Consider the following 23008-nt stretch of genomic DNA (forward strand, 5'->3'; position numbering starts at 1 on the left):
TCATGGGCTTTTCAGCAAGGTTCTTAACCCCCAGCTTATCCTTATTACTCTAACCATGAAATACACACCCGTACATTGCTCCGTACAGCCTTTTGCAAACAATTATGTTCCCATGTTTTGTATCCATGACCCTTAACAAAAAGCATACACAATAACACAGGTACTTAACAAATCTATGCACCCTGCCACTTAACAGAAAACACTGTCTTTCATTATTGTGATGATGTCATACACATGAAGACTGTGATTGTTTAGAGGACTGAAATGCAAGCTATTGTTGACCCAGGGATGCGTTGTATTCTGGAAAATCAGGATGTGCCCTCAGCAACCAGGTCTAGGGTCAGGCCCTAACACAAAGGAGAGGAGACAATTTATGACGCTGCAAGACAAACATTTATTGGTACACAAATATATTGTGGAGATATGCGGTAAACTGGTGGCAATACGGTGGACACAAATACAAAATCCTTAACAGACGTCTTCTTGGAGGGATCCAGTCAGCCTTGCCTCGGTGGATGGTGTGTACTTCAGGACATGCAATCACAGCGGCCGTGCAGAGACTGATGCCAGAGCGACAGGAGGTTGTACCACTATGCTGTTCTATTACCGATATTCACCACATTGGTGACATTCAAGGATATAATGAAAAGAAGACATTTTCTTCCCTAATCTTTTTCTTTATTTCTTCTTGGTGTTTTCCCCTGACTTTTTCCCACTTTTAACTGGTGCCTCCTCTTCATCTTTTTCCGAGGCAGCCTTTGCCCGCTTCTTGCCCAGAGGAGTCTTCGCGTACCAGTGCTGCAGGGATAAGATTGGAAGCATAAGATTCCAGTCATTACTGCTTTCAGAAGTCAGGGCACGCTAGCAGGATACATTGTATTTGTTAAGTATTTTACTTTTAGAGCCTCTTCCTCATCATGGAAGATGGGGTCAGTCTTAGCCAGCGGGGACACAAACTCCGCTGCTGTTAGGGGTCTTTTGGCCAGCTGCTGGAGGCGGTGCTCCGTCAGAATCGCCCGGACCACCTGCACCATGTGACCCTGAGTGTAGCCGTCTGAGATTTTGGCCAGACAGCTCAGATCCAATGAGTCAGTCACCTCACCACCAGCCTTCTTAATCAGCTCTCTCCACATAACTAGGATTTAAGCATTTATAATTAGAGGCACGGTAACTGCAATTAATTCAGTGACACAGCACAGTAGCAAACGTGCATTGTGACCCACAGAAAGTATTTTTTAACATATAACAGCCATATAACGTTTAAAAAGAAAGATTTTACCAGAACCAGAATTAAAGCCCATGTTACCCATCATGTCAGGATACACAGTTCTGGCAGCAAATCAATTGGTATTCTGTGGTATTCATTTTCATAATGCATATGCAGTTATTTAAAATATGAAACGTTTTTGCATCTAATGAATGGAGTTTAATGAACGGTGCAAAACAATAAATTATCTACTGTCTCACCATATCTTGAAGCATAATCCGGTCGTGGAATGAGGATGATCTTGCTGTACACCTTGCAGAGCGATTTGAGGTCTGCACTCCCTGGGTCTTGTGTTGTACCCACAATGAGAACACGGTCTCCACCTTTGATAGACTTCAGCATCTTAGGCAGATCTTTCTTTAGACGCCTTGGGTCTAACTGCACAGAGGAGAATAATATCCTGTCATCCTCAATATACACACTTCAAAATGTTCCTTAACCCTGAAACTCAGGAGTGTTTCCCCGGGCTAAATGAATCTGTTTTGCAATAACGCATATTTTCATGTGTATATGCTGTGCTTTGTTAATCTGAATCTGTGTAAGTGCAGCCTAAAAGATCATTACAGTACCTCCTTTTCCTCTTTGGGGACCTTCTTATAAAACATCTTCTCAGCATCTCCAATCCAAATAACTGAAGGATGCAACTGCTTAGCAACCTATGATCAACAAAGAAACCTCAGGGATGTAGTACTAAAACTGAGATAAACATTTTTTCAAGATAACATGTTTTGATGGAACCTCATATCATGAAGAATGTGGCTTGGTATCAATTATTATTATTAGGGATGTAAGGATAAAGGTGATATCCACGATAAAAAAAAATACCTCGACACCGTTGTTGGACTGTTACGATATCAACCACGATATCACATTGTTATTTCGCTCATATAAGCTCCATCTCAAAAAAATACATACTGTACTACACTAACAAATGCTTTGTGCTCTAATGGCCGTGTGTAACCCACATAGGTAAGTAAATCCATTACAAGACTACGGAGCCCCTCTAGTGACATAGGAGAAAAAAAAAATATTGCCTGGCCTTAAAACATGAGAACGAGTTAGATTTCCGGGATGTTGTATGCTGGTCTAATGCATTTGTCAATAACGCCTTTAGGAAGTTAACATGTATCTTCTCACAATTATGTTATCAATTAAAAAAAATTATAATTTATTTATAAAATTATACTTACTTTTATCCACTCTCGAAGTTGTCCATGTGTTTCCAGGCATTCGGAAATCTCGTGGCCACGCGTTTTATCTCATGGCCACCTGCACTTAATTATCTCGTGGCCACACAATATACATTTTCTCCTATGTCACCAGAGGGGCTCCGTACTAAATGATAATTTATCTCTTTAAGAAAAAAGACGATTGTATGCAGATTGTGAGGTGATGTCACAAAGTAACTTGGAGAGCGCGGGTAGTTTTTCTGCAGAAGCGGTTGAGGCTGGCTGCAGCGAGTGCTGGCATAGGATTTAGAATACGGTAAAAAGAAAACTTGATAAATTTGATTTTACAGCTTATGTGTTGTAACAAGTTTTTTTTTATTAACTAACGGAAAAGGAAGATGGAAGAAATGTTTTAAAACACGATAAATTGTTTTTTTTTTCTGACCTACATTGACACTTCTGAAGATTTGGAACGGATATTCATGCATGTGCTTCGCCGAACAGGGACCCATCGAACAGAGCTCATAGCTGGATGGCGATATGATGGACTGAATTGAACTGTATATTAACCTTTAGACATTATTATGCCTGAATTGAACAGTATATCGTGAATATTGTTATGCCTGAATGGTATACGATGTGAGATTTTCTCTCCCTTTATACGTGTTGAATTTTGAGCTTGATATGTGGGGGGAGGTTACTGATTTAAAGGAAAGATAAATAGGTGCTAAAGATACTGGATAGAGAATTTAAATAAGGAATTATTAGGTGATTATTAATAGATACAAAATAATTATTTTATACGATCTGTTAAAAATCAGCAAAACTGAACTAGGATATAACTATAGATATAGACTTAGGATTAACTAGGAATAACTGATTTAACTACTGGACTCAGAACCCAAAACAAACAATATTTAAATCCATAATTTATAAAGAGGAAGATTTACTTTTTCTATTTAAATGTAAATGTATGTAAATGCATTAACGATTCTTTATGTTCTACAATTAATATTTACTAAAGGTTGCTGTTCAAAATTTTGAGGTGTCATTATCTTTTCCCCCACCACTCCCATCAAACCTAGAACTGGCCAGTAGCACTACTAAGTGGACCCAAAATAGGTTCATAAGTGTTACATGTGCACTGTTTTCACGCTTTATTTAGCGTGTTAGTATGTATGGGCGTGGCCTATGCATTGTTGAGCCATTCATTGCAAAGGACAATTACTGCTAAGTTCTGGCAAAGGCTTAAGGTCATAGCTGGATATTTCACTAATAATGAAAAGCAGAAGCACTTTATGTTAAAAGGAAGAACTAATTTGATATAAATAAACATGTTATAAATAAACATGTTGATTATTAATTATTAAGAGTTTTTTTCTTGTTTAATATTGTGATAATTATTGTATCGTGAACATTTTATCGCGATATCGTACCGTGAATTTGTGGTATCATTACATCCCTAATTATTATTATTATTACTACTACTACCTTGAAAACCACGTGGAGCATCATTTGCAGTCCATTCTTGCCTGGATACTTCCCCGCAAGGTTTAGAGGGGAGAGGTCAAAGAGGTTGGCCCCTGTTTCCTGGCAGATGGCATGGACCAACATTTTCTTTCCAACGCCAGCTGGACCTGCTAGTAGTATCGCTTTCACCAGAGGTGCTTTCTCATGGACCACCTGACACCCTGAAGTGTAGAGAAACATCAACGGTTGGGATAAAAAAGCAAAGCAGAAATCCAATTACAGACACTACTTAACAAACAAGTTCTGTTCCTATGACTAGGTCATTAAGCAAATTAGTCAATAAGCGAGGAGCTATGCTAGAAAGAAATACAATGCCTAATATATCTATCTATCCATCCATCCATCTACTATTTATCCTGATCAGGGTCGTGGAGGGGGCTGGAGCCTCACCCAGGAAATTTAGGGCACAAAGCTGGCGTACACCATGCACAGAAAGTCAGTCCATCGCAGGAAACACACACACATCATGGGAAACTTAGAGATGCCAATTAGCCTGTATGTCTTTATATGAGTGGAGCACCCAGAGGAAACCTACTGCCCCATAGGGAGAACCTGTCAAACTCCACACACACACACACACACACACACATACACATACACACACACACAGCAGAGGTAGAATTCATAATCCCCCAATCCTGGATGCAACTGTGCTACCCACTGAGCCACCATATCGCACGTTTATTCATTGAAAGTTAAGTTAGCATACTGTTTATATAGTTATATATGCTTTAGTACAGCAATTAAGTTTAAGCAGGTAGCATGTTGCCTCAGTAGCGTTGAGGTCTGAACTCCATTGTTATGGGTTTCCTGCTTTGTGTGCAAACATAAATGGCCCAGGAATCTGTCGTTCTGTTATTAAGCGGCAGCGCAAAATATTTTACCACCGCAACCTCACAACACCCAGTCAGCAAACTTTACCTTCACTTTCTAGTGGGCGGCAAATTTTAATGCTGGTACACCCCCAGCCAGCACACCCCCAGTCAGCGCACCCCCAGCCAGCGCACCCCCAGGCACTAGGCTTCTGCATTATCTAATTTTCTGTACTGTCATACTGACATTACACAGCAGTCTACAGTATTGACTGTATTTTAAAAAGAAACGCTATTCTGGTATTTCCCAATAAAATTTGCTGAGTGAGGTTGGGGGGGGGGGCTAAGACTAGCCAGCACCTCCTCCCCCTCCTAGGTTGTGCCTCATCTAACTCCCTGAAATCAATGTGCCTAAGCTGGGATGTCTGTGTACGTGGAGCACAGACCTTCTCCCTTTTGCAAGAAATAGTCTAAAAACACGCAGTGAGATGTCTCTATATTGCCTGTAGTGCATCATTGTGATTGTGCTGCGATGTGATGGCCTTGCATCATGTTCAAGGTGCCCCTTTCCCAGTGCCCAGAGCGTCCTGGAATGGGCTCAAGGCCCCCCATGACCCCAGAATGAACAAGCAGTTTTGGAAAATGATTAGATGTGAGACGTGAAAATCTCTACAAGTTATACACATTGATTAACATAGACGGTGACAGCATGTACCTACCTAAAGGCAACACAGCATTCAAAGCGATGACCTGCCGCACGTCGGACAGGGAGGGCATGGGTTCGATGTCCGTCTGTCGTAGCGTAGTCCCCAGGTAGTTATACTCACCTGTGTGTTAATTACGGAAGAAAGTGAGAGTTATTCCTCTAACGCAGGGATTTATAGTTTAAGTGGCACATAAATGAGATGTACAAATAAATACATCTATTTGCAAAGGTAGCATTATTTTTATTTTGAACAACTATGAATAATGGTACCTTATTATGTAATAAAATATTGTTTCCTGATAAATTAGTGTTTTAGTGTACAATGTAAAAATGATAAATACCATCATACGTATAGTTATATATGACTGAACCAATTTTAATAGATATGTAAGCTTGTTAAGGGGACATTAAAAAATCTGGAAATATTACAAATATGCTGACAGAACACCCCAAAATTACAAACATCAAATACATGTTGTATAAATAACTGTATATGATGTAAAATTACCTATATAGTCTTCAAGCCTAACAGCTTTAGATTGTTTCAGCAAGCCCTGTTCAACCAGTTCATGAAAAAGCGACTCAATACTCCTGTAAATAAATGCAGTGATGTTAAAAGTTTGTCAATTGATGATTATTTAATGCATGCAAAAGGCATTATTTCAATTTACAATTTTATGAATACAAGTTACCTGATCTTAATGTCCTCTGCTGCTCTGCTATTTTGTTGAAATGCAGTCCCTTATTTAAAAGCTTGCCCCACTTACTGCTAATACACTGGCGGCTTTCTCACCTATCAGCAGTCAAGTCTTTCTCTTTCTTTTTTTTCTTTTCATTTTTCGGTCCTTTTTTCTTCTAGGATGAAAGTTAATTCAAATATCATTCATATAAATCACTCATATTAATATAAAAAAACAGTCCGTGTATTTGCTCCCTCCCAGCTTCCTGTCTGTGGGTCCCCGAGGACCAGACTGGGCATTACTGATAAAAAGAACACGCTGCTACCTTCGTATTTCCCTTGGTGTTTCCTCCTTTGTCTTTGTCCACAGCCAGCTTCCAGTGAGCCAGCTCCTGTCTCATGAGCTCATCTACCTTAAAAAAGACAGTAAATATCTGTCCATCCATCTTCCAAACGCTTGTCCTGGTCAGGGTGACATAGAGGAGGGCTGGTACCAAGCCCAGGTAGCACAGGGCACAAGGCTGGGGTTCCCCCTGGATGGGGTGCCAGTCCATCACAGGCCGCAGACACACATACACAACATCATACATTATGGGCAATCTAAAAAAAAGAATTAGCCTAAATACATGCCATTGGACTGCAAGAGGAAACTCGAGCACCCAGAGGAACCCCATGTTACACAGGCAGAACAAACAACCACACACACAACAGAGGTGGGGTTCAGGCCCCAACCTGATGGTCCTACCCACCGAGGCACAGTCGAAATAATAAATATATGTGCTCAAACGTAAATTGTACATTGATTTACCTGCAATCGGATTTCATATTCGAGATCTTTCCGTTTTTCTTCTTTGATCAGTTCAACCTCATGCCACTGATTAAAGTTCTTTGACTCATCGCGGTTTTGCCAGACAGCTGCAATTTACACAAGAAAGGCAAAAATGTAATTAGAATGTCTGGATTTTACAAAGCACTCCTCAGCTTTTATAAAGCCGTAGTTACACATACCTGTACAAACACAATGTCGCTTTCTGCATTTAGCTCATATTAAAACTAAAGTTGTGTAAAACAGAAACTAATACTGTAATTTCTCTGAAATACGACAATTTTCTATGAGAAAATTGCTGTTCATTTATTTGGAAGATGTTTTCATCTGCTTTGATTTCTTATTGAGCTCTTGAGTGATTTTCATATGATCACTTCATCTGCAGTTCAGGCCTTGAATATATTATAATGACCTGTTTTCATTTACCATGGTTCTGTGATGATGCAAAAAAAAACGAACCCAAATGCAGACTAAATCCGGGGAGCAGAGATTAGCACAGCAGACAGTAATCATAGTTGAACAGTCCAGCTTATAACCAAAACAGGCAAAACAACATCCAAATCGTCGGGCGCAATCAGAGTTGGTAAATAGGCAAAGGTGGGGAGATTAGCAAACAGGAGATCCAAAAAGGGGCAAAGCAAACTTGGGATCAAGGTAAAAAACAATCAAAAAATCCGGAAGACTCTGAGAGATGTAGGGAGCAAAACTCTCGAAAAACTCTTGCAAAAATCCTACATGCTTCTGGACCTAAAATAATAACAGCATAAAGAGACATGGCCGCGCAAACTGAATTCACTGGCGATCCCAGGGTGTGGGTCACGCAGTCTCTCTCTGAGTGGACAGGGTCTCTTGGCAGGAATCCCCTGCCATGGAGGGAATGACACAACAGGGGATCCCCCAGATGGGTCCGTGACAAGGTCTTTATTCCATCCTTCTACGTTTTCCCTTCAACTTCCTCTCGTATCTTATCATTGTACCTGCTGCCAAGAAGTGTTTCAGGAAACCGTCTTAAATCATCTGAATCAGTTGCACCCACATTCTATATTATTTTACTTCCAGTATGATGAAAATGATACTCTTCTGGAAATCATGAAATAATATTTGTCCATGTGAGTGTTGGTCCTTTTAATGCTTCTGTGGCATTTCATTTTGATATCTGGTCTTCAAAACTGACTATGACCCCGAACTGAGCAAGCAAATATAGAAAATGGATGGCCCTGCATTCCTGAACAAAATACACAGTTGGAAGATGGATGGATGGATGGACATATGGATGGATGGTCATGTATTGGTCGCCCAAAAGCATGGCTGACTACTTTTCTTACCCTGGTAGGTTCCGCATCCAGTTTCCAGGTCTGAAAGGAAAGCTGATGGCATCATTTTCAGACCTACCTCTTCTTCCTGCATTTGAAGGCATTAGGTATTTAAATAACCCAGCTTACTTGATGCCATATACAGTACCACACACCTGCCACATTACCAGCTATTGAAACACCACAGTTTTAACCAGTTCTCAAGTCAGTGGTGAGACACATAACTAGGGGTCTATAGTCGAGTGTCAAGAGATCAGAGATAAATAAGTTTCTTACAAAACCTTACAATACCTCTTCTCCTTTATCCTTCTTCCCTTTATCCTTTTTTTCTTCCTTTCCTTTGGGTTTTTTGTTTGCTTCCTCTTCTTCCTTGGCAGCTACTTCCTCCAATAACTGAAAACAAGGTTGTCTCCATCACTTGAATATTTATTTCCTCCAAACATAATCAACTGGTTGAGATAACAGAAAACAATGTATTGTCATTTAAAATTTACTGAAATATATGCATATATCATTTTTGAAAGAGAAAGAGATTTAGGACTGATTCACGCTAGGATTAGCCTTCAAATAATGATATTTTAAAACTGATGAACTTGTCTGCTTTGGGTGTATATGGTCAAAAATGAAGAGGAACAAGGGTCCAGTGGTAAATGTGCAGCAGAGTATAAATAAGAATTTCTAGTTTTTATATGTAACCCACCTGTTGTGGAGTTTTCTCAGCGAATATTAATGCAGACCCTCCATCTTCTTCCTCTGGGTAGTCTGGGAAAGTGCCTGTGGCATCACTTTGGAAACATGGGTCACACTAATTATGAATGTCATGTCTATAAGAATCTATGAACAGAATCATAATGCATTATAATGCATTTGTAAAGCATAATAAACATTACTATAAATATGTATAAAAGGCAAACATTGTAGCACATTATAACAAATTATAGCACATTATAACACATTATGTTTATTATACATTTTGAATGCTTTATGAAGCTCTCATGTATAAAGTACTATAGATACCGTCATAATGCAGTACAAAGCATCGTTAATTCTTATACTGACCATTATAATGCATTATGAAGGTAACTATAGTGCACTATAGATGAGAGCTTCAGTGGAGCTTATGAAATATAATCAACACTAATGACTCATGGCTTTCAACAGAAGTTGTAATGCTTTATTAATTTGTATGCCGACCATTATAATGCATTATGAAGGTATCTATAATGCATTAAGGATGACAGCTTCAAGCAAAGTGTTACTGAAACATGCATATTTTGCTAAACTCATATTGTTATATTTTTCAATAAATGTTTTCCTAAATGAGTCACACCCAGGCAGATCCTGAAAATCCAGCATTTATGAACATGCACATTTCTATTTGGTTGCATATAATTGCACCACACACTCACCGGGCACTTTATTTTAAACATCTGTGCACCTGCTCACTAATGCAAACATCTAATCGGCCAATCATGTGGCATTAACATTTTACATTTTTATTTTTTAGCAGATGCTTTTATTCAGAACAACATACGTCAGAATGGTGGAACAATGAATTAAAGTAATTAAAGATTAATGTCCATCACAGCCTGTCAAACACTGGTATCCTTACTGGCAACTGAGAATTGAGAGGCTCAGAAGGAGCTTCTACCCTCAAGTCATTAGACTACTTAATGCTTACAGTAATTGAATTCTGATTTACATTCTCCCCTTATTTATGCACCTTGCATTTTATTTGATCTGTGTTGCACATCCCTGGTCTGTTTTTTACAGTATAACTTTCCTTATTTATGACACATTTACTATATTGTTTATTTTTATGTCTTTATTTTTGCTTTCACTATTTATTATGGCACCGTTGACCACCTTGCATTTCACTGCAGGTTAATGTACTGTTTACCTTGCATGTGACAAATACCCATTTAATCCATGGAAAGGATGTGTACGGGGCGGGGCCACAGGGGCACTGGCCCCAGATGAAAGCTGATTGGCCCCCAGAGTACCCCCTCCTTTGTCACTCACTGACTGAAAACAGACCATCACCTTATGATAAGGGTGGCCCCTCTGCTTGAACTACGGCTTACTGGCACTCGATGAACCACTGGCGGATTTGCTCCTTCATGCTCTCCTTCAGGTCAGGCCCCTCCATATCTCTGAGCTTTTCAATGATGGACATGATGGACTTCTGAAAGTCCTCCTCATAGTCATCTTGTTTCTTCTGTCTGCTGGCCTGATTTTCTTGTGCAGCCAGGATGGAAGGATTCAGTTGGAAGTGATCAGGACCAAAATTCTTGCACAAAAAAAGACAAATAAACAAAGTTAGTTGAGTTTTTTTTAAGCTGTGTGTGGGCTTAGACTGATGTGACACATTCCAATTTCAATATAAGCGGATGTTATGTGGATACACTGATGACCAGAGGTCACAGAAGAAAGAACATAACAAATAACAATGAACAGCCAGCATACTGTAATTACTCAGTATGGCCATCAAATGCATCATTTGACAATAAGAAATTTCTTGTCTTCTTTTTTTATTTTGTGGTATTAGGTTGTAGAAATTTATACTCTCAGCAGGGTCCTGGAGGATACATGGGAGTTTGCCCAACCAGTCTGCATGTGCTTTGTGGACTTGGAGAAGGCATTCGACCGCGTCCCTCGGGGAGTCCTGTGGGGAGTGCTCCGGGAGTATGGGGTGCCGGGCTACCTTATAAGGTCAGAGCTTGATCTGCATTGTCGGCAGCAAGTCGGACTCGTTTCCGGTGAGGGTTTGACTCCGCCGGGGCTGCCTTTTGTCATCAAATCTGTTTGTAACTTTTATGGACAGAATTTCTAGGCGCAGCCAGGGCATTGAGGGTGTCCAGTTTGGTGACCTCAGGATTGGGTCTCTGCTTTTTGCAGATGTGGTTCTGTTGGCTTCATCGGACCGTGACCTTCGGTCTGTCATGGTGAAGAAGGAGCTGAGCCAAAAGGCAAAGCTCTCGATTTACCAGTCGATCAACGTTCCTACCCTCACCTATGGTCATGAGCTGTGACCGAACAAATGAGGTTGCGAATACAAACAGCCAAAATGAGTTTCCTCCGCAGGGTGGCTGGGTTCTCCCTTAGAGATAGGGTAAGGAGCTCGGTCATTCGGGAGGGACTCAGTAGAGCCGCTGCTCCTCCGCATCGAGAGGAGCCAGATGAGGTGGCTTGGGCATCTGGTCAGGATGCCTCCTGGCCGCCTCCCTGGTGAGGTGTGCCAGGCATGTCCCACTGGGAGGAGGCCCCGGGGAAGACCAAGGACACGCTGGAGGGGCTGTGTCTCTCGGCTGGCTTGGGAACGCCTCGGAATTCTCCCAGAGGAGCTGGATGAATCGCCAGGGAGAGAGAAGTCTGGGTCTCCCTGCTTAGACTGCTGCCCCCACGACCCGACCCGGAAAAGCGGATGATGGATAGATGGATGGTTGTAGAAATTTATACTAATGGCAAAAGATACCAAATTAGAGACAGATCGACGTGTCTCTGCATAATGCAAGAACTGAACTTAGAAAGACTGGCATCCCAGTACCCCAGCCTTATGACCGACGCTGCCTGCTACAGGCTCTAGACCCACCCTGCAACCCTAAAGAGGATAAGCGGCTAGAAGACAGTAGGACAGATGGCTGGATGGATAGATGGATGGATGGAGAGAGGGAGAACCTTTATTTAAAAATACATAAAGGAAATAGAATTTATGATATTTGGGGAACTTTTAAAAATAAATTTAGTAAAGGATTTTGTTAGAGCCATTTTTCTTCTGTAACTGAATATGTACATTTGAATATTTGGATTTGATATTTCATTAGTATTTGTGACAGAATTTTGAGTTATATTTGGCAATTGAGCAGTAGCTTTGCATTTGTTAAGATCTAAGAATTAGTAACCTTAACACGTAATTGTTTTATGTGATGCAATTTGATTGGCTGCTGAGTTTAATATAAAAGCGGAAGGACGCACATAAGACGGCAGAAGCCTTGAGTATCACGGATCGTCGCCTTGCATTATGTAAAGTTGTAGCAATTAACAATTCATCTTTTGTTTTGTATCATTTTAAGTTTATAGTAAAGGTACATAAAAGAAAAGACTGGATTCAATACTTTTATATTTCTGCGGGTAAAGGAACTTCGAAGTTCGAGGCTAGTGAGTTAGGGCGCTGCACTCACATAAAAAGTCAAAAGACTAGCCGAAAGTTAATAGAGTCATCCCAAGATAGTTATGCTAGCTCACAAAGACGAAACCGATTGAAAACGGCATCGAACCTTGAGTCGGCTGAACCATATGCTTTCCACGAACCAGGTCTGATATTCTCTCACGCATTAGCCTGCTAGCGATGCTAGTCAGCTAGCTAACGGAGGAAAGTGAAAGTAAATATCCACATGATATCCAGCTCAAAAAGCTGTTGAGTTTTATGCCAAACGATCCCACACATCCAGCAACTCATTTCACAAGTGGCTGTGAATATATTACAAGAGTTTAGAAGCTGTGACAAATTGGTGGAATTGCCTGGTTTACGTGTGGAGATTAATGATTGAACCGAAATGGCAGAAAAGTATGTGGATGCATTTGTTGACCAAAAGAGGGCGCCAAAGCCTACGGAAAGAGCTGTAGAGGAGAAAAGAAATATACTAAAAGAGAAAAGGAAAGCTGGCACAGTTAACCAAGAAAAGGAATGGAATAAAACAATTGAAGCAAGATGAATGCAATGTTGTTATAAAAGAAGAAGCTTTGCTGAAGTTTGAAAAACATTTTGGAGAGTATAACCGTCTTAATGATGAATTATGTGAGCTGTTGAGTGAAGATGATCAAAAGGGTGATCAGGAAACATGAAAGCAGACATACAGAATTAAAGGTGTTCATACAAGAAACTAATACTGTAAATGGATTGTCAATGTTAAAAGAGGCTCTCAAGATGAGGAAGATGATGTAGTGTCTCTAAAGCTAACTCTATTGCAAGTCGTGCATCTCAAGTATCTATCACTAGCTCAGCACGGTTAAAACTTAAAGCAGAAAGTGAAGCACTGTTAGCAAGAGCGGCAGCTATGAAAATAGAAGAACTTGAGGAGGAAGAAGTTCGCTTGAAAGCAAAAAAAGGAAGAGTTGCAGATTGAAACCAAGCTTGCCACGTCAAATGCCAAATTAAAAGTTTATGAATAGTTTGAAGATGCTCATGGGTCTATGGATTTCTTAGAGCCATTCCCAAGGCCTAAAGCTGACTCTTTGTATTTGGCTGGTAGAAAAGAAAAGTGTGACAGTGATGATTATGAGCATCGTGGAGCTGGTAAACCATTGTCTGTTTTCAATCCAAAGACAGCTGCACCAGTTGTTTCTTCAGTCGGAAGAAAATCTTCATTAAGGCCTGCGACAGATAATGCTCAGCAGTCTGATTCTAACAATAACCTGTATCAAGTTACAGCATCACAATGAGGTCACTGAGATGCTCATCAAACAACAAAGTCTGTTTCAACTGCCTCACAGAGACATTCCAGTGTTCATCGGAGAACCTCTTACATATAGATCTTCAATAAGAGCCTTGAAGCACCCCATTGAAAGCAAAACCGACTGCCAGCAAGATTGGTTGTATTATCTAGAACAGTCTATGAGTGGGGAGCCACTTCATCTCGTTCGTAGCTGTAAGGATATGAGGCCTGACAGGGCTTATAGAGAAGCCAGAGCACTGCTTGATCATCACTATGGAGATGAACTGACAATTGCCAATGCCTATATCAGGCCTCGTATACTGTAAAGTCAGAAGACAGAAAAGGACTGAATGCATTTGCTTTGTTCTTGATTGGATGTTGTAATACAGTGAATGATGTGGGCAACATGGATGAGATGAACAATCCTGCTAACATGAGGTGCATCTAATCCAAACTTCCATTTAAGCTGAAAGAGAAATGGAGAAGTTTTGCATACGACATTCAAGAAAAAAGAAGAAAACGAGCCAGATTTCCTGATCTGGTGGACTTTGTTTACCATCAAGCTAAGGTTGCCAATGACCCGCTGTTTAGAGATGTGCTGGATGTGACCTCAGGTAGCCAGGGAAGCTCAAAGAAGGTGGCCAGTTCAGGAAAAGATGAGTCCAAAAGGAGCAACTTTGCTGTGAGTGTGTCTGCTACTGATAAGGACACCATTAAAGGCAAACTGGAGAAGTCAGCCAATGCTTTCCAAAATCCCTGTTTGTACTGAAAGAAGAACCACATGATCAGCCAAAGATCAGCCTTTGAAAGAAAGAATTGAGTTCTTGAAGTCACATGGGCTGTGTTCCGGTTGCCTTACAGCAGGTCATCTGTCTATGGACTAAGAAAAAGGCCTCAAGCCCAGACTGTTCCCGTAAGCATCCTGCTGTCCTACACATGGTAAAGGAAGGTACCACTTTAGAGAAGAACAGTAGAGATGATAGCTCCCAGGGCACAACTGAAGTAACAAATGCGCTTGTGTTGGCAGGGTGTGGAAGAGGTGAGCATACTGGGGCCGGGAATAATGCATGTATACTTCCCATCGTACCTGTGCAGATAAAATACAAGGAAGGCACAAAGATCATCAAAACTTATGCATTCCTGGATTATGGAAGCACAGCGACTTTCTGCACTGAAGACTTGGTGAAGAAGTTGAACATCTGAGGCAGAAAGATTTCCTCCTTCATACCATGGCACAAGAGCATAAATTGAGCAGTTATGTCCTAACAGATCTGGAGGTGTGTTTTAGATGGACAAGATTATGTCAAGCTGCCAAACGTGTATACTCTCCCAGACATACCTGCAAAGAAAGTCAATATACCACAGAGGAAAGATTTGGAGAAGTGGTCTTACCTGAATCGAGTCAACTCCCAAAGCTAGTCTCAGACATTGGTCTTCTCATTGGTGCAAATGCCTACAAGGCTATAGAGCTGTGGGAGATAACAGCCGGAACAGCAGACCATATGCCGTGAAGACTGCTCTGGGTTGGGTAGTTAATGGGCCAATCAGCAGATGTCAAGAGAAGAAATCTGATGATGCTGAAAAACAGAGTTTCTTCGTCAACCGCATATCTGTAATGAGTATTGAGGACATGTTGATACGGCGCTAAGAAGCCGATTTTCCAGAACGCCAGTGTGATGACAAGTGAGAGCCATCACAACATGACAAGCAGTTCATGCATGCTGTAACCACATCAGCACAGCTTACAGATAGCCATTATTGCATTAAAATGCCTCTGAAGGATGAAAAGGTGAAGATGCCATGTAACCGGTATAGCTGAACAAAGGCTTAACTCCCTGAAAAAGAAGTTCAGTTGGAATCCAGACTTCTTTCAGGATTTATGGACAACATCCTTGAGAAGGGATATGCCGCAAAGTTTCCAGAAGAGCAGTTGAGTCGCAGTGATGGTAGAATATGGTTCTTCCCGCACCACGGGGTGTACCATCCGAAAAAGAGAGAACTGAGAGCACCCTTATCGGAGCATGTCACCCTGATAGCGGATATTGAATCCATTTTCTTCCCGGGGCAGGTTCCAGATGAAGACGCAGAACTGCTGCGCTTCCTTTGGTGGCCAGATGGCGATCTGAATAGGAAGGTAGTCGAATACAGGATGTGTGTACATCTGTTCAGAGCCACTTCATCCCCCAGTTGTGCTTCGTATGCACTAAGAAGAACAGCACAAGATGCAGGTGCGGTGACTTCACCGGAAGCCACTCAGACAGTCCTCAAAAACGTCTATGTGGACAATTGTTTGAAGTCAGTTGCCACAGAAGACAAAGCTGTTAACCTTGTGAGGGAACTGACGAAGTTTTGTGCCAGAGGCAGGTTTCACTTGACAAAGTGGGTAAGCAACAGTAGGACCTTGCTGTGCTCCATTCCTGGCAGCATGTTGAACTACCAGTGGAATGGGCATTAGGCGTGCAGTGGTGCACAAGTTCTGATAGTTTCAAGTTCAAGATTCAGCTGCCAGACAAGCCATGCACAAGATGAGGCATCCTTTCTGTTGTCAGTTCTGAGTATGACTCGATGGGATATTTAGCTTCACTCCTCTTACCGGTTAATCTCATTCTGAGGGATCTCTGTAAAGAGAAAAAAGGCTGGGATGACAAAATACCAGAGAAGCTACGCCAGACATGGTAGAATTAGTTATTAGACCATTAGATCATTTCTCAGACACAAGTCAAGTTGGATATGGCATTGTGTCATATCTCCTGTTGACAAATAAGCGAGAAGAGAAACATGTTTGTTTTGTGATGGGAAAATCCTGAGTTGCTCCTCATAAACAGGTTACGATTCCCAGAATGGAGTTGAAAGCTTCAAGTTTTTTGGACGGATTCAATCTTCTGGACAGATAGTACAACAATACTAAAGTACATTGGAAATGATGCCCTTCGTTTCAAAACGTTTGTGGCAAACCATGTTTCTTTCATAAGAGAAGCTACCACACTTGCTCAATGGAAGTATGTCAACACCTCTCAGAACCCAGATGATCAGGTGTCACAAGGCTTGAAGATTGAGAGCTTTATGTCAAGTAAGATCTGGTTTCAAGGGCCTAATTTCTTGATGAATTAGAGTGAGTGGCCAGAGCAACCTGAACAGTGTGCTTGCCTGATGGAACATGATGAGGAGGTGAAGACAGCTGCTATGTCGTGCACAAGTTCAATGGTAGACAACGCAGCTCCAGTGAACCAACTTATGGTGTATTACTCCAGTTGGCACAAACTGAAAAAAGCAACCGCTTGGTCTCTGCGCTTAAGAGAAACATTGCAGTACCTGAGTGAAAAGAGAAGAGAGTTTGAGAAGACTGTACAACAGTCTGAAAATTATCCAGAAAACAGAAATCTGTGGTTAAACAACAAATGATTTTGTGCAAGAAAAATCTGGAAAAGAAAATGCTTTCCATTGAAAATTTGTCCAAAACAAACACAGGCGTGGATTATTTTAGCCCTTTCGAGATTAGAAGAGGATGTCAAAGTCAAGAGTTATGGTGTGCTCTTCACATGCCTGAGAGTGAAAGCAGGGCATGTAGAAGTTGCCCATTCCCTTGACACAGACTTGTGTATTAAAGCCCTATGCCGCTTCCAAGCCAGACGAGGACAAGTTTCAGTCATTCGTTCTGATAATGGCAGGAATCTGGTCGGCGCAGAGAGACCTGAGACAGGCGTTAAAAGAACTGGACCAGTCCTGTATCAATGAAGTAATGATGTGGAAAGGAGTGCAGTGCACGGATGATCCCAGTGATCTTGAGCCGCTGAGACCAAATCATGGCGTGTTTGTTAAAGATGGTATCTAAGCCCAACTTCGCTGGAACCAAGTGCAATATATGGCGGATCTATTTGGGAGAAGGTGGTCCCAGGAATATACCTCTTTTATATGATATGCTAAGGCCTAGTCAATTAGGGGCCGGGATTTGTTAGAGCTATTTTTGTGCTGTAACTAAATATGTACATTTGAATATTTGGATTTAATATTTCATGAGTATTTCTTACAGAATTTTGAGTTATATTTCTAACATCTGAATATTTGTATAGCTTTGCATTTGTAAAGATTTAAGAAATAGTAACCTTAACACGTAATTGTTTTATGTGATGCAATTTGATTGGCTGCTGAGTTTAGTATAAAAGTGCAACGACGCACGTTACACGTTACATGTTACACGTGGTGGCTTGATGGTTAAGGAAGCGCGCTTGTAATTGAAAGATTGCAGGTGCGAATCCTCGACCAGCAAGGCACCACTGAGGTACCCTGAGCAAGGTACCGCCCCCAAGCACTGCTCCCCGGGCGCTGAATTAGCTGCCCCCTGCTATGTCACGAAAGTCACATATGGGTTAATTTAAATGCAGAGGACACATTTCGTTGTTGCACACTGTGTGCTGAGGTGTGTTAACAATGACCACTGATCACTAAATTCTAAGACGGCAGAAGCCTTGAGCCTAGGAGCATCACAGTTTTTTGACCATCACACGTTACGTTATGTCAATTTGTAGCAATTAGGAATTCATCTTTTGTTTTGCATAATTTAAGGTTTATAGTAAAGATACATACATCAAAGAAAACACTGGATTCAAAACCTTTATTTTTCTGAGACATGTTTTTATGTTTTAGATTCATTATCCATTTTTTAACTCACCATCCCCAGGAAGATTAACTCATCCTCTCTTTCTTCTTTTATTTTCTTTCTCTGCAGAAAACCTCTCCATACCTACAGTAAATAAAAGAAAAATGAAAGCGGATCCAGCACAGTGTATTTTTCTGGAAGCAAAACTAATTTAGGATCGTGGCTCAGCTGGTAATGTCTCTATGCCTGTAATTAAAAGGCCACCAGTTTGAACGGAACTGTCAACAGATTAGTCACTTTACCACTGAGCCCTTGAGCAGGACCCTTAACTCTCCAAAGATGCTCCAGAGGCCCCTGTTAAATGGCTAACCCTGAGCTCTGACCCAAGCTGTCTTCTCACCTATGTATGCATCTCTGAGGAGAGCAAAATGAGATATGCAAAAACTAAAGAATTCCTATGTACTTGTGTAAATAGCAAAAACACTTAATTCAGTTTTCAATAAAGCATCAATATTACTTCTAGTTCAGTAAGTTCATTATTAGTTTTAGCCTCTGCTAAAAACTGCTCAGAAAGTTTTGTACCTGCATTAAAATATGCAGTGAAACATCAGTGTCCTGATGGTTTAGTGCAGATTTGACTCGCCTTCTGAATGCAGACAGCAGCTTCATCAAGGGCGGTTGATTCCTTGTTCCTATCCTTGGCTCTCCTCTGCCTCTCTTCGTCCTGACGGATCTCTTTCATAAATCTAGCGCGTAATCGGCCCTGCCGCGCCCTCTCTGACACCTGAATCATCTTGATGGCCTCTTCGAAATTCAAAGATCTTACTCCCACAGGCTGTATATTAGAAGATAATGAAAGAGTCATTAAAAAAATATCTTGGTGGTTCAGTAGTTTCTCTACATCTCACCTCCAAGGTTGGGGATTCAAGTATTCTTACTGCTGAAATGTAGAATTATTCTTTTTGTGGTGTTCAGCATCGGGTTGCCACAGTTATGGATACTGACTCTAGCTAATGGTGAATCAGACTACAACTTCTCAACTCTGTACTGCTGTATCTTTTAAAATAGAGTATAGATTACAACTCACTTTTGGTTGTTCTTCCACACCGATTGATTTGAGAATGGAGGATAGCATCTGACTTCTCTCCTGTAGGACAGTTCTGTTTTCCCTTATAAAGTATCTCGGGATGGGTATTTCAAGGTCCTCCTTGAATGAAATGCAAACATTTTGTGACCTTTATCTTTAAACCATTGACTTTCATCCAGATCTGGTCAATGGAATTTCCTTGATCTTACCGGTGTGAGTTTCAAGTCTTGGATAACATCATCCATGTAGTGGTACTCAGAAAACTCTTTCTCCACCATCTCGTGTTTGAGCTCCAGTACACGACCCATCACACCATCAAGCAGTTGTCGAATTATTCGCCTCTTTTGGGGGTGAACGATCTGATCATAGGCTTCCTCCAGATGCCGAAAAATCTGAATATAACGCACATAAAGCACAGCTAGGCGCTGGAAGAACATGACCCTGTCTTTCTCTGGGCGGAGTGGTTCGGCAGGAAGTTCATGAGTCAGTAAGCTTCTCAGTTCCATTTGGGCATCAGCCCAAATCTTATTGTAGGTGCTAGAAAAGGAGGCAAAGTTCCATTATGAGTCTATCTCCAACAAGATCATTTGATCATTTGTCACTTTTGAAGGACACAGTATGCTTTCAGCCTGATCTTTTAGCTTACAACCGATCATAAGAATACAACTTTAAGTGTCTTTCTGTGTGATTTAAATATACTGGTTCAATTGTTTATGCCAACCATTTAAATAAAGGTTTCGGTACCACTTTACAATAAGGCTCCCTTTTGCCACTTGTAAATCGTAGTAACTCAATACAAAGAAAACTGTGTTTAAATTGTCTTAATAATTTACAAAGTGTTACAACCTAATTAATAACCAGATTATAAACCATTCATAAACTCTTTATATGGGTAGCCTTGTTATAAAGTGATACCAAAATAAATTCCAGAAAAATATAAGCAGCTCTATATAAGCAATATAAGCAGGTCTATATACAATGTGAAATACACGTCTGTACAATTTACAAAATAATAACTCGACCTTCACTGGCAAATCACATTTAAAAAGAGACAAAAATCCTTTAGGTATAAGATGCAGTTGCCTGCAAGAAATATATAAAAGAAGCGTGGGTTGCATAAAAATGATTCATCAGTATTACTTGGAGAGCCAATGGTTTCAACTTATGAGGTTTGCGTTCAAACGCGTTAGCTACCGATAGGAATATTAACTGGAGATTACACCACGAGCAAGTCATCTAGCCACCGCGTAAGCTCGCTGCAGTACCTGGCAATAATAAATACAAACTCATCCAACTTAAGCATTCACGAAAGCTTACTTGTACATATTGGTCATATTTATACATACCTATGAGACATTATGGCAGATGATATGGACTTTCTTATTTGTTTTCTTTCGTTAACTGTCTGAAGTCGATCAACGTACTGTAAGTAGACTTATTTTGTTTTGCCTTGTCGGCATGGAAACGGGGTCCTCCGTTGCACGTGCAGAATTTGGGAAGCCCTCGATCCCCTTCTCGTATTTAAATGTGTATTTTAGAAGGAAATAGGTAAATGAGTACAACACACTGGGAATTATTTAGCAGTCTAGCCGAAGAGGGGGATACATTATATTTCACGCCATGAAACGATCAGTACGTGTAGGATAAACACTTTAGTGAAATGAGATTAACTACTATTTTTATGTTTTTTTATGTTGAACTTTGACTCAAACCCGATTACCCTGTCTAAAGTATCTGAGTTGGGCTTAACTGATTTTACTATCTGCTCGAAACAAAGTTACACTTAATTATTAATCGAATTAATGAATAAATACATTTCGTTATTACACTTAAATTTCTATGAAACATATTAATAGTAGCATATACTAAATCTAATACAAATGAATCGATCTTCAACCAACTGTGTATTTTTTTTTCTACATTAACACACAAAATATAAGTCTTCTTGCAGACCCTTTTCAGTTAACTAAAACCACAGGAAAAATAGCTGTTTCGTTGTAAATAGGGTGATGTCACATTACAGTGTGGCCGTAGATTGAGATGGGTCCTGAAGAAGCTGTATAAATACATACTGTATGTACCTGCAAACAGGCATAATCGATGAAAATGCTTTGTAGACTTCTGTACTAATGCAAGGCTGCAGTAAAGGTGAGTTTTTCAAAACATTTTTGTTAATTATATTTTTAAGATACAAGATTTTTTAAAATGGCTTAATTACAATTAAGGAAAATCTCCTTGTGGTGTTCAGCTTGTTCTATGATTGTGAATTTTGATTATGCTGTAATATACATGCTGATGTACACGCATAGTGGAGTACAGATTTTGATCAGTTATTTTGCTCTTGTATTAACATAAGTGGACCAGGAAACTCATCTGATCATGACTCCAAAATCTCCTGCAAAAGACAGTGAATAATTCCTACTTATCTATAGCAATTACACCCTCCCTTAAGCTGTGAAGGACAAAACCTTTCTGTGATGGAATCTGCATGTTAACACCTACTGTAACATCACATTATTCATTGAAAGGCTCACACATCCAATCATGTGTTCTACAATGGTGCTGTCTAGTGTCCACTAGAGAATAATAACATTCTTAGTTTAAAAAAGGCACATTGTCTGTTATACAAAGTGCAACAACATCAGTTACAAGCAGTTAAAATACTGTGCTGCATTATTTACAAAGGCATAAGTATATCCCATTGCGAGCTTCAAGCCAGCGTGTTTGGCCCCTCATAAGATTTGCTGCACTACTGAGGAAAGACGTTACAGTGTCAGTGCATCTTTCTCTTCACACATTGACAGGCAGTAGGTTTTCCAGCTGGAGCAGAATGTTGACTCTGGGTTGCACTGTTCCCTCAGACCTTCACTGTTGTGAGTTTTATTTTCGGCTCTGCTTTGAATGTGTGGAGTTTGCATGTCCTCTCCTGTTGTACAGCCCAGGTAGCATTCCCACATGGGCCCCATATGGGCTTAATGTGGGCCAAAATATGGGGCCCATGTGGGTTGGCCCATATGGGCCCCATCAAAATCTGCACCCAAGAATCAAATGGGCCCCATGTGGGCCAGCCCAGAAAACCCAAATGGGTTCGGTATGGGTTATTGCTGGGCCCCACATGGGCCAATTACCTGGGCACAATGTGGGCCAGCCCATATGGGCAAAGATGTGGGATTTATCTGTGGCCCATATGGGCAAAGATGTGGGATTTATTTGGGGCCCATATGGGCAAAGATGTGGGATTTATCTGGGGCCCATATGGGCAAAGATGTGGGATTTGTCTGGGGCCCATATGGGCAAAGATGTGGGATTTATCTGTGGCCCATATGGGCAAAGATGTGGGATTTATCTGGGGCCCATATGGGCAAAGATGTGGGATTTATCTGGGCCCCACATGGGCCACATCACCTGGGCACAATGTGGGCCAGCCCATATGGGCAAATGATGTGGGATTTATCTGGGCCCCACATGGGCCACATCACCTGGGCACAATGTGGGCCAGCCCATATGGGCAAGGATGTGGGATTTGTCTTAAACTGATAAGTTAAACTGTGGCTGAACCAAAAGTAAAGAAGCAGATAGGCCTAAAA

The 23008-nt window shown here is 40.8% G+C and overlaps 1 protein-coding gene across 1 annotated transcript; it reads right to left on the reverse strand.

Annotated features, from left to right (window-relative positions):
* Positions 1–262: 262 nt before the first annotated feature.
* Positions 263–20955, reverse strand: LOC111854621 (dynein regulatory complex protein 11). The gene is made up of 19 exons (XM_023832767.2): positions 20768–20955; positions 19631–19958; positions 19422–19541; positions 18978–19169; positions 18407–18478; positions 10387–10592; positions 9003–9087; positions 8594–8695; positions 8315–8390; positions 6972–7078; positions 6490–6576; positions 6278–6339; positions 5993–6075; positions 5498–5605; positions 3928–4127; positions 1837–1923; positions 1468–1645; positions 897–1135; positions 263–798 (listed from the first exon to the last, which is right to left on the reverse strand). The coding sequence occupies exons 1-19, from the start codon at positions 20776–20778 to the stop codon at positions 679–681; spliced, it is 2463 nt and encodes an 820-aa protein (XP_023688535.2). The 5' UTR covers positions 20779–20955; the 3' UTR covers positions 263–678.
* Between the last annotated feature and the right edge of the window lie 2053 nt (positions 20956–23008).

The sequence above is a fragment of the Paramormyrops kingsleyae genome, chromosome 1 (genome assembly GCF_048594095.1).
Source record: "Paramormyrops kingsleyae isolate MSU_618 chromosome 1, PKINGS_0.4, whole genome shotgun sequence".
Lineage (NCBI taxonomy): Eukaryota > Metazoa > Chordata > Actinopteri > Osteoglossiformes > Mormyridae > Paramormyrops > Paramormyrops kingsleyae.